Raw genomic sequence first — 15,075 nt, 5'->3', positions numbered from 1 at the left:
GAAGGAATATAAGAAGAGAAGCATGGGATAGAGGATTTCCAAATGTCAAAAAGACAGATTCTTCCATCACTTATCGAAGTTAAGTGATTATCCTTCTGCTGGTTCTTCGATTCAAGCCTTGACATTTGCCAGATTCTCCTGTTCTGCCTTTTAAAACTCACCCAGCAGTGGGTTTCAGGACGCTGGCGAGCACCGGGGGTGTTTCAGGCGCTGTAAACCAAAGAGGCATAGACGCAGAGAGAGAGGTTACCTGTGTTGCCGGAACTTGAAGAGCAGATTCAAGGTTTGACGGCGGCTTGAAATAGAACCCGTGAAGGGTTTCGCCGCGGGACTTGAGAGTGAATCAGACAACTAAGACGAGGACGAGGACGAGAGGGTGAAAGTTGAAACCTGGTAAGTGTGAAACGAAATTGATTAAAATTGAGATTGTGGAAATGAATCCTAGGCTAAAACGTTTCTTAACATAACATAACCCCCCACCACCCTCTCTCAAGCCGGGCCGGTCTTGGTTGGGCCACACCATGACCGACTGTTTATCTAATCGGGCTTACATTCGACGGGCATGGTACGGTTTATACTCGGCCGTAGGCTTGGGCTTTAAGCAGGCTTCCTTAACTGAGTCTTAATTGGACTACAAATGTATGCTTAGCTGTGGAAAAAATCCTCTCCAAATCTTTGTAAGTGTAGTGTGGTGCAATTCAGGATTGAGAACTGGACACATGGAAGATGTTAAAGACAACGGTATCGAGCTTGAGAAGAATGAATGAAAAAAAAATTGGACCATTCGAACTTGGCACCAGCGTTTTAAAATTTGGAATCGAATCTGTTGGAGCCGATTCCGATTAGATATGGATCAACATCGGCCAATAAATTTTTTTTGGGAGGTTCTTTATCGAATCAATCTAAGTATCTAACCAATTCTCAGCCATTATGAGGTGAAAATGGAATCAGCTCAGGAATCGAGAATAACATCGGATTCCGATTCAAGAAGTTAGAAGAGAATCGAGATCATGAATCGATCGACTCACCGATCCGATTCTTGAAACCATGGTTGAGCTGCTGAACCCAAAAGACCAAAACCAGGTAATCTTGAAGTGTTCTTTTTCTCAAACGAGAAGAAGTTTGATATTCATCATTCATTTGTATCACCATCTCTCTGCTTCTCTCCTTCTCTCCTTCGTCCGTTCGACTCTGTGATCCTCTTGCATCTCTGTTTCATTCGTTCAATGATTGGATTCTCTGATTTATTTTCATTTTTATTTTTCTGTTCGTATATTGTAAGAGAAGGTCATGTCGGAATGGTCTCTGCTGCCAGGGGACGTATTGGAGGTGATAGCGAAACGACTATCGACCTACTTTGATGTCCTTCGATTTCGAGCCGTCTGTTCTTCATGGCGATCGGCTGTTCCGCAAAGTCCTCGCCGATTGCCTTGCCGTTTCCCAATTGTGACCAACGAGGGGTTCGTCGAAACCACCTGCGGTTTCTACCTCTCCAAGCGCACGATTTATCGTCTCGGATTGCCGGAGGATCGTATTCGGACCTGCATCGGCTCCAGCGAAGCTTCCGATGGGTGGCTGATTAAGGTCGAAGAAGATGTTCCCGACATGATGCATCTCTTGAATCCTCTCACCGAGACCCAAATCAAGCCCTTACCGTCCATGTTCCCCAACGTATTGGATTTATCGGATCTCCGTATCTCTGAATTAGGTCAAGAATATGTTCTTCAGTACATTACTTACCGTCCCTTTGCCAATTCCTACCGTCCCTTTGCCCATTCCTTCGTCGACGCTAGTAATTTGTATATGGAGAAAATCGCCTTTTCGTCTTCGAATTCTTCTTCGCCTGCAGACGACAACGATAATTTTACCCTCTTAACGATTCACGTTTCTGGGAAATTAGCCATGTTTAAGTCGGGAGACGAGAAATGGACGATCATAGAAGACCAACACTCTCCCTATGACGACGTGATATGCTTCAAGGGAAATTTCTATGCGGTTGATAGCATTGGAAGGACTGTCATTGTTGAGCATTCTGAAACTGTGACCTTAACTGCAGTCCATGCATTTGGCGGTGACAAGAAGTATTTGGTGGAATCCGAGGGGGATTTACTATTGGTTGATCTGTACCTCAGCATGGGCCATGGAGACGATCCACGTTTCGAAAACATCAACATCGATGATGATTTCTATGAACGTTTTGATTCCTACATTGTTGAGAAAACAGTCCGCTTTAAAGTTTTCAAGCTCTATGAAGATAGGCAGAAGTGGGTTGAACTGCAATCCTTGGGTGACCGCCTGTTGTTCTTGGGCGACAATTGCTCGTTTTCTGCCTCGGCCTGTGATTTCCCTGGTTGTAAAAGGAGCCACATCTACTTTACCGACGCCTTTAACTGCTCAAATGGTGAGGATGATTATGGATTCAAGGATATAGGAGTATTCAACTTGGAGGATGATTGCATCGGACCTTTAGCTTCTTATCCAGACTATTCCAAGTTATTTTGGCCTCCTCCATCTTGGGTTGCGGCCCCCAGTGCAGGAAGTGAGCACTCATCTCCCATGGTTATATCTTTTAATTATGCTCCTTTATTTTTGTTGGACATGGTTCAAGCTTAGTCACACCATTGCATTATATTATCTCATTTTTCAATCGACAATAGTTATCTTTAACCTTGATTTTGCAATTGACAAATTGAACGAAGCCATCACCAACTTGCAACCTCTGCATCTCCATGCAAGATATAACTTGAGGGCGATGTCTTCAATTAGTGTTATCTCTTCTCTTTTGTGCCCATGTTTCCATCAAAAAATGATGTCTTCAATTAGCGTTTTTTGTCTGGCCTTTTCCTCCCCCCACCAAAAAAAAAGAAAGGAAGAAAAACCCTTCTGATAACACTTTGTACCCTTTACAGCACAGACCAAAGAATCAACGATTTTGCCTTGATCCTGGCTCTCATGCAATGAGATCAACCCAGTATATTCAGGGCAGTCCTAACTAGAATTCTTAAGATAAAACAATGATAACAGTTAAATAACGTGGAAGGTACAGAAGAGCCACAAGAATAAATATGCAACCAATGACTCTTCAGTGTAACCTATGACTGTTGAGAGTTGATATAGAAAAAAACAATGCCATGAGCACAAGGGTTTGTGAAGGGGAAAAAGAATGGTATTCATGGAATAGAGAAGGGAATTATCAGATTTCTCCCCCCAATCAAGTGTGTTGAGCTTTGAATTTTTTACATGGCTTCTGGAAAAAAAAATTCAGCAGTAATTCATTCATCTGAAGAGGGGCAACTACATTGGTTGGACTCTTCTCCTTGGAGTTTGTAGGGTTGGGATGTGTGAGAGACAAAAGCACCATAGCAAGGAGCCTCCTTGACATTAAATTGGAAGAACCTCGGAGCTTATATGGCCTGAAGATGTTTGAGGGACAGAGAGAGGGGGGGGGGGGGGAGAGGGGGAGAATAAGAATTTTGTTAAGTAGAAAAGCCTTTTTAGCTTTAAAGTTAAAAATTTTTATTTTCCATTTAAAGGCTATCTCCTCTTATCAGTTTGTGGGTGACATGAAAATTTAAAGAAGTCTTCCTCCTTCTTCTTGTCATATTAGTTACTGCTGCTAGATAAATGGAGGAGTATTCTGATTTTCAGTTCAGTATATATTTTTTTAATCTTATAAATATCAATCATTGATAAAATTTTAGCCCTCTAGTTATACAATACTTCTCTGTGTTGAGCGATCTCTTATCTTTCCGTCTTTCTTCTTCGATATTAGTATTCCTGTATCAGCATCACTACCACCTCCTTTCCCATCTCACTCATAAATTGGTGTTCATTCTTTTTTTTTTTGAGCGGAGAAGGTGGGAGGTTGGGAGAATAAATGGTTTTCAAGCATGTGATGGACAATCATGGATTCACATCAAACTATATGGACATTTTGGTAAAACATTGAAATAAGAATCCCCTCGTCCTATTAAGTTTGCTTCATCTACTGGCTCTGCTGGGGTTCATCTTTTTAATTTGCAGCAGTTCTTGCTCGGCGTGGTTGAGTTTGCCAAATGGTGAAGAATCATTCTATAGGGAAGGAACTCTCTCGATTAAGGGAGCTTTGGAGTGAGGAGGAGGACTTGCTAGATATCTGTAACTTTTTAAGTTTGATAACCATGAAGAAACTGTGTAAAACAGCTGATGCAGATAAAACACAGAATAGGGCTTATTTAGTGGAAATAAGCCTTGGGTTGGGTTATGTAGGTGTTGGACCTTTAGTTCAATGGATTTTATTTGTAATAGGCCACTTTAATAGGCCTAAAATATGGGTAGAAGGTAGGAATACAATTTACTTTCTTAGTTTAGTTTGGGTTGTTCCGTTTCTTTATTTCATTGTTTATATGTTAACTTGTAAAGGTTGGATAGAGTCTTGTCTGAATAGAACTCATCCTCCTAGTTTGGATAGAGTTTTAGTCATGTGGGACACCTATTCTAAGTAATTAGAGAAGATAGAGTTTCAGACATATGGTGACCAAGTGGTCACGGGTTTGAGTCTGGAAACAGCCTCTCTGCAAAAGCAAGGGTAAGGTTGTGTACCTTGTGACCCTCCCTAGACCCCGCAGTGGCGGGAGCCTCGTGCACTGGGTATGCCCTTAGAGTTTCAGACATATGGGACACATATTCCTACTTTGGATAGAGTTTCTTACTTCTTTCTTATCTCAGTTACAATATTAGCATTGTAGGGCTTCGTAACCCACACAGTTTTGATTATTGAATAAGATTGGCTTTGCCTTCTTCTAATTCTGTGTGATTCAGAATATTGTTGTGAGATGCTGAGGATCAGTGGGATTCCAATCTAGTTCCAGGAGAGACGCTTGGTATATATCTTTGTATTTCTCTTCCATTCTTCTTCATTTTGTTCACCATCAAATCTGGTCAGTGATTTGTTTTCTATTCTCTTCTTGTGAATACCCTACTTGTTGCAATTTCAATTTCTCCATTGATTGCATCTGTGATTCCAAGTCTGATTTCATATTTGGTAATTGGTTAGTATTCTAAACACCCTACATGGTTCGATTTTGTGCTGATTTCTGAGAATCCTACTTCAAGTTGGATTTCCAGTTCTACTCTATTTTAAAATCAGATTTGATTTTCTGTTTCAAATTACTATCCTCTTATTATTTGCTGAAATCTGTTGGTGTTTTTGATGCACTTGTGATTACTGTTTGAACCCATTAAGATCTGCTATCAGTAGTCAATTCTAGAATTCTATTTTAAAGAATCCTATCCCTAATAGGATAACTTGTAACTACAAATCAGACCATTGGATCAGACTCATCTTTTGAGGAGTAGTTCCCCTATACAAATCAGACCTTTGACCAAGGTTTCCCTTCAATCTGAGTTGATGATAGTTAGATATTTTATTTCTCTTGAATCTAGTCTTTTTTTTCTTCACTGCGATTCTGGTTTTCAACTGAGTTTCTGAACCTATTCCCTTACTTCTAGAAACCATCAACACATCCTAGAAGATTTCACAAACACTTTATCACTTAGTTTTCGACTTTTCGGGAATACATTGGGCTCTGCCGTTGCTTCTTTGGTCGTAGATCAGCTAGGGCGGTAACTCCACTCTCAACTTGGATTATATATCCAAAACGGTCCGCTCTCGGCCATTCCACATGCTGCCTAGCAGAGGTGTTGGTTCTCCATCATCTTTCACTTGATGAAATTAGCTCGTACAGACACCCAGAATCAAGTTTGATTGTTCCTAAGAAACGCATTTGATCCAGATTGAAGTATGTATCTAAAAGATGGATTCAATAAGGGTATGGTCCATTAGAATTCACCGTCAATCCTCTTGGTTAAGATAAGAGAGGAGACCTCCTGAGAGACCCAAAATTCAATATTTAGTATAGGTGAATTAGGAGTAGGGTTGGTCATTGATGGAGTTGAGGAAAGGGTTCGGATGCTTTTGGAAGCTTCTTGGCTCTTGCAGCATCTAAAACTCCCTTGGTATAGATGATTTGGATATCTGATTGAGGATTTTGTGGGTCCGTTGTAATTTTATTTTCATTCTTTTCGTTGACTTCTTATTTGAACAACATTGATCAACGTTTTAGTTTGTGTGTGTGGTTCTATTCAATGAGTATGAATCACTGGTGGTTTGTGAAAAATAAAAAAAAATGTATCTATTGTTTGCACTTACTGCCAACGCACCCCTCCAAACTTGCTGCTAATTTTCTTTTATGTAACAACAGTTTTTTTAACCCTAATGTTGAGCTTGGCTCCTAAAAATTATTGAAAATGATAAGGTTCTAGTTTTGAATAGTAATATAGTTCCAATATTACACCCCTTCACCTCCAGCGCCCCCCCCCCCCCCAAAATAAAAATAATAAAATAAAATCTGATGGGAGAAAAGAAAATTTCTTGCTTAAACAGAAAAGAGAATGTATGGCACTCAAGTTCTCCCTTCTTTTTACGCCATTTTTCGCCTACATCTGCAGAGTCATCTGAAGCTTAAAACTCAAACCTCGCTGACAAGTTTGTCTAACTAAAGAATCTTTTCAGTTGACCACTTCTGATGGAAGTTTACATAGGGGTTGTTAACAGTGTCATAGTGTACTACGATAGGGGGAGTGTCCCTATGACCCCCCTATCATGGCTTGGTGTTTTGTTTGTGGTTTGTCCTATAGTTAGATTAGGACTTATCTTGTTTCTTATTATCTTAGCTATGTAGCTTGAATTGTTTTTTCTATAGGATTCCTACTTGGTTCTCTAAGTTGGATTCCTAGTAGCTATCTAAGTTGTGATATCTTTTTCTCTATTATAAATACAATCGGTGGGGGAGCTACTGGGATATAGAGCCTGCGTGCTATTCTCAGCAGTCTCACTCTCTTCTCTCATTCTTTTCCCTCTCTTTCTCTCTGTGGTTACTGGTATTCATCGAATGGTATTGTAACATGGTATCAGAGCTTGAAAACCAGTGGCCAAAGCCTTCTTCATTGCCGTTTTGATAGTTCTTCAAGCATTACTATCGACTACTGGACTTGTTGAAATAAATAGGGATGTTTGTGCTGAGGGCAGGTCCCCAAACATCATAATGCACAATATTGAAAGGGATCTATTACCATGATAGGGATAGGAAGAACGACAAGGCTTAGCAAAAATACATAGTTCACGCTGAATAACATGAGAAGAAGAAAAAGAAGTAAACAAATGTGTTAATTGTTTTTTCATAACAACAAAAAAAGGTGGCCTAAACGTTGATGCCAAAGCATCACAGAATCCATAGTACTAATACTCCGGTCACACACATAGGACTGAGCAGTAGGCAAAACAGGTGTGTGGGGCTCAAGAAGGTAGAGTCTTTTCTCCTCACGTCCATTGCCAATAATCCTCTTCATCACCAAATCTTGAAAAAGACAATAAGAGGGAAGAAGGTGACACAACAATTCAAGGATTTGGTTAGATGACTTAGATAATAGATTAGTGGCAAAGTTAGGAACATGAAGGACATTCAAGGGAAATAGAAGAAGTGACCTGAACACTACCCTTACCAGAAATAAAAGAAAGGGAATCATTAGCAATCCTAACCTTATCCCTACTAGAGCAAATAGAGTAGGATTCATAACACTGAGACATACTAGTCATGTGATCTGTGGCACTAGAGTCAATGACCCAAGGAGCAGTGGAAGGTGCAAATTTAGATTCTTGTAAGGCTAAGGCCGAAGGGTCTGACACTATGGGAGTAGTAGAAGAGCTTCCTAGTTGGGACATCATCCTATGGAATGCTGCAATATCCTCTCTAGTAAAGGAATCATGATCTGCCTGAAATCCAGATGAGTACCCATAGGCTCAGTCTTAGTCTCAGTCGTCACAATGTGGGCTCTAGCTCCCTCTCTCCTGCCACCACGCATATTAGTGGATCCACCACACATGCAAGGGAAACGGCCGTGAAGTACCCAACACCTCTCTCTAGTGTGCCCAGATTTCCCAAAATAATCACATTTGGGTCTATGTCATCTCCACGGGGTGACCCTAGGCCTCTCCCCCACCTCGTCAGTCTCTGTGTGAGCTAGAGGCAAGTACAGATCTCTCCAGGGTTGGTGCAGTGTCCATGGCTACTCTTTTGGTCTCTTCACTCTGTAAGTAGCTACTACATACCTCATCTAAAGATGGAAGTGGTGTCCTTAAAGCCCACCAAGTTAAATAAGAACAATGTTCTATTAACCTTTGCCTCATCCTTGGGGTTGGACTGTTGGAGGTCCCTATAATAATCATACTGCTTCCAGAGACCAATAATAGTGTTGTAGTATTCAGAAATACTCGTGTCACCTTAATTCATTGTGATGACTTTTTGAAGGAGTTGATATACCTTTGTCGAGTCACCCACTCTGTCAAATGTCTTGGAGACTCTGTCCCAAATATCCTTGGCAATCTCCTTCCTCATAAACCTTCTACCAATCTCATGTTTCATAGAGAAAATCAACCAAGTCATAACGGTTGAGTTCTCGGTCTCCCATTTCAGGTACGTAGGATCAGTTGACCCATGAGCCTTAATGGAACCAGTATTATACCCAGTTTTCCCCGACTTCGCAGAGACAACTTCACAGAATGAGCCCAGTCCAAATAGTTGGTGTTGTCCAACTTCACAATGGATATCTGAGTATTGGGGTTCTCAAAGACAGTCATACTAGGGTTGGTACCACCCAAACCACTAGCCGAAACTTCCACAGGTCCACTGACCTAATACCCAGACATGATATGCAATCACACTTAGTGAATCAGTGTGATATGTAATCAAACGGGGAGTACACTCTACCCAAAAAACAAATGCAGCAAGGGTGTCGAACACACATCACAAAAAATCCAGCTCAAATGGCTCTTCAAGGTGCAACAGCATCTCATAGTAACTCAAGAGGTACAGAAAAATAGAGTTGACAACACAAGGCAGCTGAGACCCATCATAAACAACCTTTCGAAAGCAAAAAAACAGAACCAGGAAGCTGGCGGTACCCTTAAAACAGTAGAGAACTGAGTTGTGGCTCCACAACCCTTCTCTTCAAGTATCCAAGGGCTTGTGGAAGTGATAAGAGGGGCCTAGGGAGATTCAAATGAGCCCTACCCCAGCTTCATGAACAACTGGATGAGAGAGAGAGAGAGACATTCTAACACCGAAATCACTGTTTATGCGAACAGTATTTTGAGCTCCGATTTCTTCACATACCTCCTTTTGATGTTCCTATGACCCTCTTCCAAGTTTATCTCATGGTTCCTTTTACTTTTTCACACAATGGTCTCTTCCTTTGGAACCCCTTTGTAATGTAGGGTTCCAAAGAGAGAGAAATGGAAGCGGAAGTACCGGTAGGACGACTCTCAAACCAAAGACCTTCTCTCTGATACCAAGTTGGAAATCAAGCAAGGATCAATTCAAGAGAACAAACAAGAAAGTAAGGGCTGAGAAGAGGAGAAGAGTAGAAGAGAGAAGAAGATAGAAAGAAGAGATGTGCAACTGTGGGAGAGAGAATCGATTTCTCTCCCCAGTATTCTTTTCTAACATTCTCCATAAGAATTACATACACCTCCCTAGGGATGTAATAGGTAAAAAAGAAAACAATTACAACTTAAGGTGACAATACAATAAACCAGTGACTAAAGTACCCCTATTACATAAACTCTTAACAGGTTCTTCTAATCCGTCCCCCACACCTAACTTTCTTGAGCATCCTAGAACAGATGAAGAATTGCCTGCTAATTCAACTGCTAATAATATCATGAGAGTTCAAAGAGGAGTTCCTTCAAACCAGCCCTCCTTTGAGGATACCTTACGAATATTTTTCAGAATGGTTTCAATAATAAGAGGACTAATGATGATGCCCAGAAGGTAAAGCTTGAGTTGAAAGAATACAACGAGAAACTCGATCCCCCTGTATTCCATGACTGGCTTGCTTATCTTGATGGTTACTTTGATTGGTTTACTCTTACAGAAGATAGGAAGATGAGGCTTGCACATACCATACTGATAAAGCCAGCCAGAGAGTGGTGGAAGAATAATGAGAATAGACTACGAGAACATGGCAGAACTTTAACTACATAGGGAAAAAAGAGAGAAGAACTGAAGAACAAGTATCTTTCCCAAACTTAAAGAGCTCGCTTGCATGATTAGCTCAATACTCTCAAACAAGGTTGCTTAGCAATTGAAGCATATCTGGAACAGTTTGATGCTCTTGTCTCACGTACTGGAATTGAAGAAGATGACACAATTTGTCTCCCGATTCAAATAAGTATTGAATCCTGATATTTGAAAGGAGCTGAATGTTCATGATATCTACGATGTCCAAGATTGCTTGCAAAAGGCGTTGAGAGCCGAGGAGAATATACGGACTCCAATTAGGATGTTTAATTCTCAAGTCAGGGAGAATCGGAGGCCACCTGTAACCATAGTTGTCACGTCGTCATGGCGATCCAAGTCGGTGGAGGGGTGTCTAATCGATATATCAACATGTCACCCGCCATGGCGATCATGTCGACCATCTTTTATTTTTTATTTTCTCTATTTATAATATCATTTAGTATGCTATAATATATACCCTATAACATCAAAAATCAACATGAAAGTGTACTACTATTCTACTATGGCTTAATTCATGAAAGTGTAATATCCATTAGTGTATATTCAAGCAAAACAAAGAGCACTAGAGCAGATTACGGTAGAAGAAGTTGAAGAACATTCAATGATTCAAGCAAAAAATAAAAAAAGCAGAGTTGAGTTGCAGACTACGGTAGAAGAACAAGAGCAGCCACTTAACCAAGCATTCAAGCCAAAAAAAAAAGAAGGAAAACAGAGAAGTAGAAGACTAGGGAGTACCTTGCTGCCTTGCCGGAACTGGAAGAGATGACGGAAGAATCGAGTTGCAAAGTTGCCGGAACTGGAAGAGATGACGGAAGAGTCGAGCTATGGTTGCCGGAACTGGAAGAGTCGAGCAGTCGAGCTGCTGACGACTGTTGGGGGGAAGCAGTAGCAAGCATTAAAACTTTAAAAAAAAAAAAAAAAAAAAAAGGAAAACAGAGAAGTAGAAGACTAGGGAGTACCTTGCTGCCTTGCCGGAACTGGAAGAGATGACGGAGGAATCAAGTTGCACAGTTGCCGGAACTGGAAGAGATGACGGAAGAGTCAAGCTATGGTTGCCGCAACTGGAAGAGTCGAGCACTCGAGCTGTTGTTGGGGGGAAGCAGTAGCAGGCATTAAAACTACTAAAAAAAAAAAAGGAAAACAGAGAAGTAGAAGAAGAAGAAGAAGAAGAGTAGAAGACTAGGGAGTACCTTACCAGAAGAGTCGAGTTGCTGCCTTGCCGGAACTGGAAGAGGCAGAAGAATCGAGTTACAGAGTTGCCGCTTGCGTTTGCGTAGAAGCCAGAGAGGAATCGGAAGTTGATGGTTTTCGTTTTAGGAATTAGGGATTTGTTGGATTAGTTTTTACTTTTTAGACTTTTTAACACGATTTGTTAATGTGTATCGTAGGTTAAACTTGAAAAGTTACACCTCCAATACCCATTAAGGAAAAGGCATTTAAGCTCTTAAAAACAAATAAATTTTTAAAAACTTAAGTTTTATAAATTTATACACTGAAACAGGAAATATCGCCTGATATGGCCATATATTGCGGTATGGCGTCCATGGCGGCACCATGGCGACGCCATGGAGACCATATCGGTCAATATTTGTGCATCTACCATATCGTTGGTCGATATGCACTCTTTTCCTCCGTCAGGATGCCATGGCGATGCCATGACAACTATGCCTGTAACTAACCGACCTATGGGTCAACCACAGAAAAACTTTCCAGATAAGGTGAGGCACCTGTGAACAGCAACAGCAACACAAAGTGATACAACTGTAATACATATAGGCACTTTGGTGAAGCAAAAGAGTTCCAATACCATGATTGCAATAGTAGAAGCAGATGAAAACACTACTAGTTATCCCAGAAAGAGAGTTCTTAGAGTTCAGCAAGGATACGAAACTCGTATTGGCTCTCGTCACATGGGAAGTGGCCCCTCAAATTGAGGTTAAATTTTCCAAGCCAGTACGAGACTTACTATCGGACATTTTAGATTTTTCGGACTTAGTAACCAGAAGAGCTGCCGCCTATGTGTGATTTACAACACACAATTGATTTACTGCCTGGATTCGTGTTGCCAAATCTGCCCACTTATAGATAAGGGTGTCAATCTTTGTTTTCGGTTCAAGATACATTATCTAAAAACCGAAACCGAATAATTTTCATGACTTCATAACTGAATCGGTTCGGTTTTATTCTGTTCCTATTTGGTTTCATTCGGTCCGTACTCTATCTCGGTAATTCGGTTTAAGTAGAAATACCTGCTGAAATAAATTAAGTTGGGGAGGAAATTATAACCTCATGAAGCTACAATCTCACAATATCAAATCTCGTACCTTTCAGCTCATTTTACACATTTCAACAAAGAAATTCATAGTAGGTAATTTTACACAACTCAATAAAGACACATGATTGTAGGGTTTAGTCTAGATTAGGTTCAGTTTATACGGCTTGCACATTATTTGGTTCAGTTTAAACCGATGGTTTTTAGTCTAAAACCTAACCAAACCAAACCAAACCAAATGAAATTTCACATTTCAAAACCAAAACCAAATCAGATTTTTTGGTTCGTTTTAAACGGGCATTTTCGGTTTTGGTTCTAAATTAACGCCCATACTTACATATTGAGCCCGTACAGATCACGCAGAGTTAAAGTGGCAAGTTGACGACTTGCTAAAGAAAGGGTTTATCTAAGAAAGCATGAACACAATGTGCTGAGCATATTCATGCACGTTATGACTTGTGTATTGCATCTCTTATTGACAAGTTTCTTGTTGTTTACTTTGATGATATACTAATATATAACAAGGAGGCGGACGAACATTTTGAGCATTTGAGGCATGTAATAAGAGTACTTATATCTGAAAAGCTATATGTAAACTGAGAGAAGTAAAAGGAAAGGGCGTGCACAATGCACGAGGCTCCCGCCAATGCGGGGTCTGGGGAGGGTCATAATGTACACAGCCGTACCCCCACTTCACAGAGAGGCTGTTTCCTGACTCGAACCCGCAACCACTTGATCACAATGAAGCAACCTTACCATTGCGCCAAGGTCCGCCATCTATGTAAACTTAAAGACGTGCTCCCATAAAGAATTGCTCCTTCATGCTATCTAAGGTTGTATTCCTTGGGTTCATTTTATCTTCGAGAGGAATCGAGGTTGATCCGGAGAAAGTCAAGAGCATTCTAGACTGGCAGTACGAAAAACCCCCACCCAAGTTCGATGCTTGCACGGCCTTGCTTCATTTGATTGCAGGTTCATCAGAAATTTCAGCGCCATCACCGTGCCTTTCACTAAATGCATGAAGCAAAGCAAAGGGAAGTTCGAGTGGATGGCTGCGGCTACTAAAGGATTTCAGCTTATTAAACAGTGAGAGTTGAGACTCATTTTACAGCTGCCAGACTTTAACCGGGTGTTCGAAGTAGCATCAGCACCTCACTTGGTGGTATTGGAGGGGTTCATGCTAGGAGGTCATCCCATTGCCTTCTACAGTGAGAAGCTTAACAATGTAATGTAGTCCTAGATAGGTAAGAGGCCTACTAGGAGCCAAACAACAGGATCAAATAACAAAAGGGGTTGCTGGCTCGAATGGACAGCACTAGGATTTAGGTCAATTCCTAGGGTTAGGGTTGGATATTGGGAAAGGGGTTTATAATTCTGCAGTTCTGGACAGAATTGTGTTGCAGGTTTTGGGTTTTAATGGAGTGAAGGAATGGAGGGGATAAAGTGGAGACTAAGGGCTAGGGTTAAGGTCGAGTGTAGGGAGAGGTGTGGGGGATATAGGCTGGAAGTAGGGTTCGAAATTGATGGCCAGATCGTAGTTATAAGGAGTCCTAGTTGAAGTAGGAGTTGCAGGTTTAATGGAGATTAAGGTTTGATGGATGGAGGGGATTGTAGATTAGGTCTAAGTAGAAGAAGGTTTAAAATAAAAACAGATTCAAACTCACTATATTGCCGGAACAATGGCAACAGCTTGATGACTTGAGAGAACCTCCCGATCTTCACAATGCAAGGAGTCGCAGGAGTCCACCCACCCTATCCACCCCGAGATCCACAAGGATATACACTCACAAAGAGCAAGAAGAATGGCGAAGCATAAAGCTAATTTTTATTAATCAAATTCGTATTCAATATATGGCCCCCTTAGAACCTTATATAAAAGACTCAAAATTAGACTTAGACACTAAAAAGGAATGGCCTAACCCAATCCTTAACCTATTAGCTAACTTAAATTGACTAGGAAACTGAAATAGACTCAAAATAGAGTCCTAATGACTTAAAAACAACTTAAACTACTTAAAATAAAGAAGATTCCCTAGTAGCCAATAGGATATAAGAACCTCTTAGCCAATGGGATCACTTCACTTAAATTAGACCAATTGAACCAATTGGATGCAACCAATTTAAACCGGTTCAATTAAAAACACACAATAAAAACTAAGTATTGGGCTAATCCCGTATGCAACCTATGTACCCCTATTTTAGGCCCGGAAAAGTGGCATATTACATTAGAAACTCATGGGATCAAAGGCCCAACAGTATGTAACCCAACCCTAGACTTATTTCTAATGAAACAAGCCCTATTTGGTGATGAATCGCATCAACTCTCCCCAACTTGGAAAAATTCGTCCTCGAATTTTGTAGTGATGAGGGGAATCAACATGTGATCAATACTTTGACCATCCCCAAACGAGAATTCGGTGAAGCAGAACATTAGGAATATAGTCTTCAAGGCGTGGAGCTTTCTCTTGAAGAACCATGGTGGCATAACAAACTCTATGTGCTCTACCTCAATCAAGCACTAATCGTGAATGCCCTATCCATAGAGTCTTTAGTGTTAGCAACCTTCTCATCTAATACTTGAGATACAAGCTCCACCTCTTCAAGAACATCATCTTGAATATCATTGATCTCCTGTGGAATATTCTCAACCACCTCTTCATCTTCTCTTGTTTCAGCTTTGTCTAC

The 15,075-nt window shown here is 40.8% G+C and overlaps 2 protein-coding genes and 1 long non-coding RNA gene across 3 annotated transcripts in view; 2 read left to right on the top strand and 1 right to left on the bottom strand.

The window, feature by feature from the left end:
- The first annotated feature begins 1,252 nt into the window (after nucleotides 1-1,252).
- LOC122657416 (F-box protein SKIP23-like) overlaps nucleotides 1,253-15,075 on the top strand; it is a 17,677-nt gene continuing 3,854 nt past the window's right edge. The window contains exon 1 of the mRNA XM_043852114.1: nucleotides 1,253-2,539. Coding sequence (XP_043708049.1) covers nucleotides 1,291-2,539 — 1,249 coding nt within the window. The 5' untranslated portion in view covers nucleotides 1,253-1,290. The remainder of the gene's footprint in view (nucleotides 2,540-15,075) is intronic.
- Nucleotides 4,365-4,810, bottom strand: LOC122657422. Its single transcript, XR_006332304.1, has 2 exons — nucleotides 4,663-4,810; nucleotides 4,365-4,471 (listed from the first exon to the last, which is right to left on the bottom strand). It is a non-coding gene; the product is annotated as an uncharacterized LOC122657422 (long non-coding RNA).
- Nucleotides 9,523-15,075, top strand: part of LOC122658303 (LOB domain-containing protein 41-like) — a 27,352-nt gene continuing 21,799 nt past the window's right edge. Inside the window, exon 1 of the mRNA XM_043853225.1 lies at nucleotides 9,523-9,528. The gene's annotated coding sequence lies outside the window, so the exon portion shown is untranslated. The remainder of the gene's footprint in view (nucleotides 9,529-15,075) is intronic.

This window comes from Telopea speciosissima, chromosome 4 (genome assembly GCF_018873765.1).
Source record: "Telopea speciosissima isolate NSW1024214 ecotype Mountain lineage chromosome 4, Tspe_v1, whole genome shotgun sequence".
In the NCBI taxonomy this organism is placed as follows: domain Eukaryota; kingdom Viridiplantae; phylum Streptophyta; class Magnoliopsida; order Proteales; family Proteaceae; genus Telopea; species Telopea speciosissima.
This window is presented reverse-complemented; position numbering and strand designations above follow the sequence as displayed.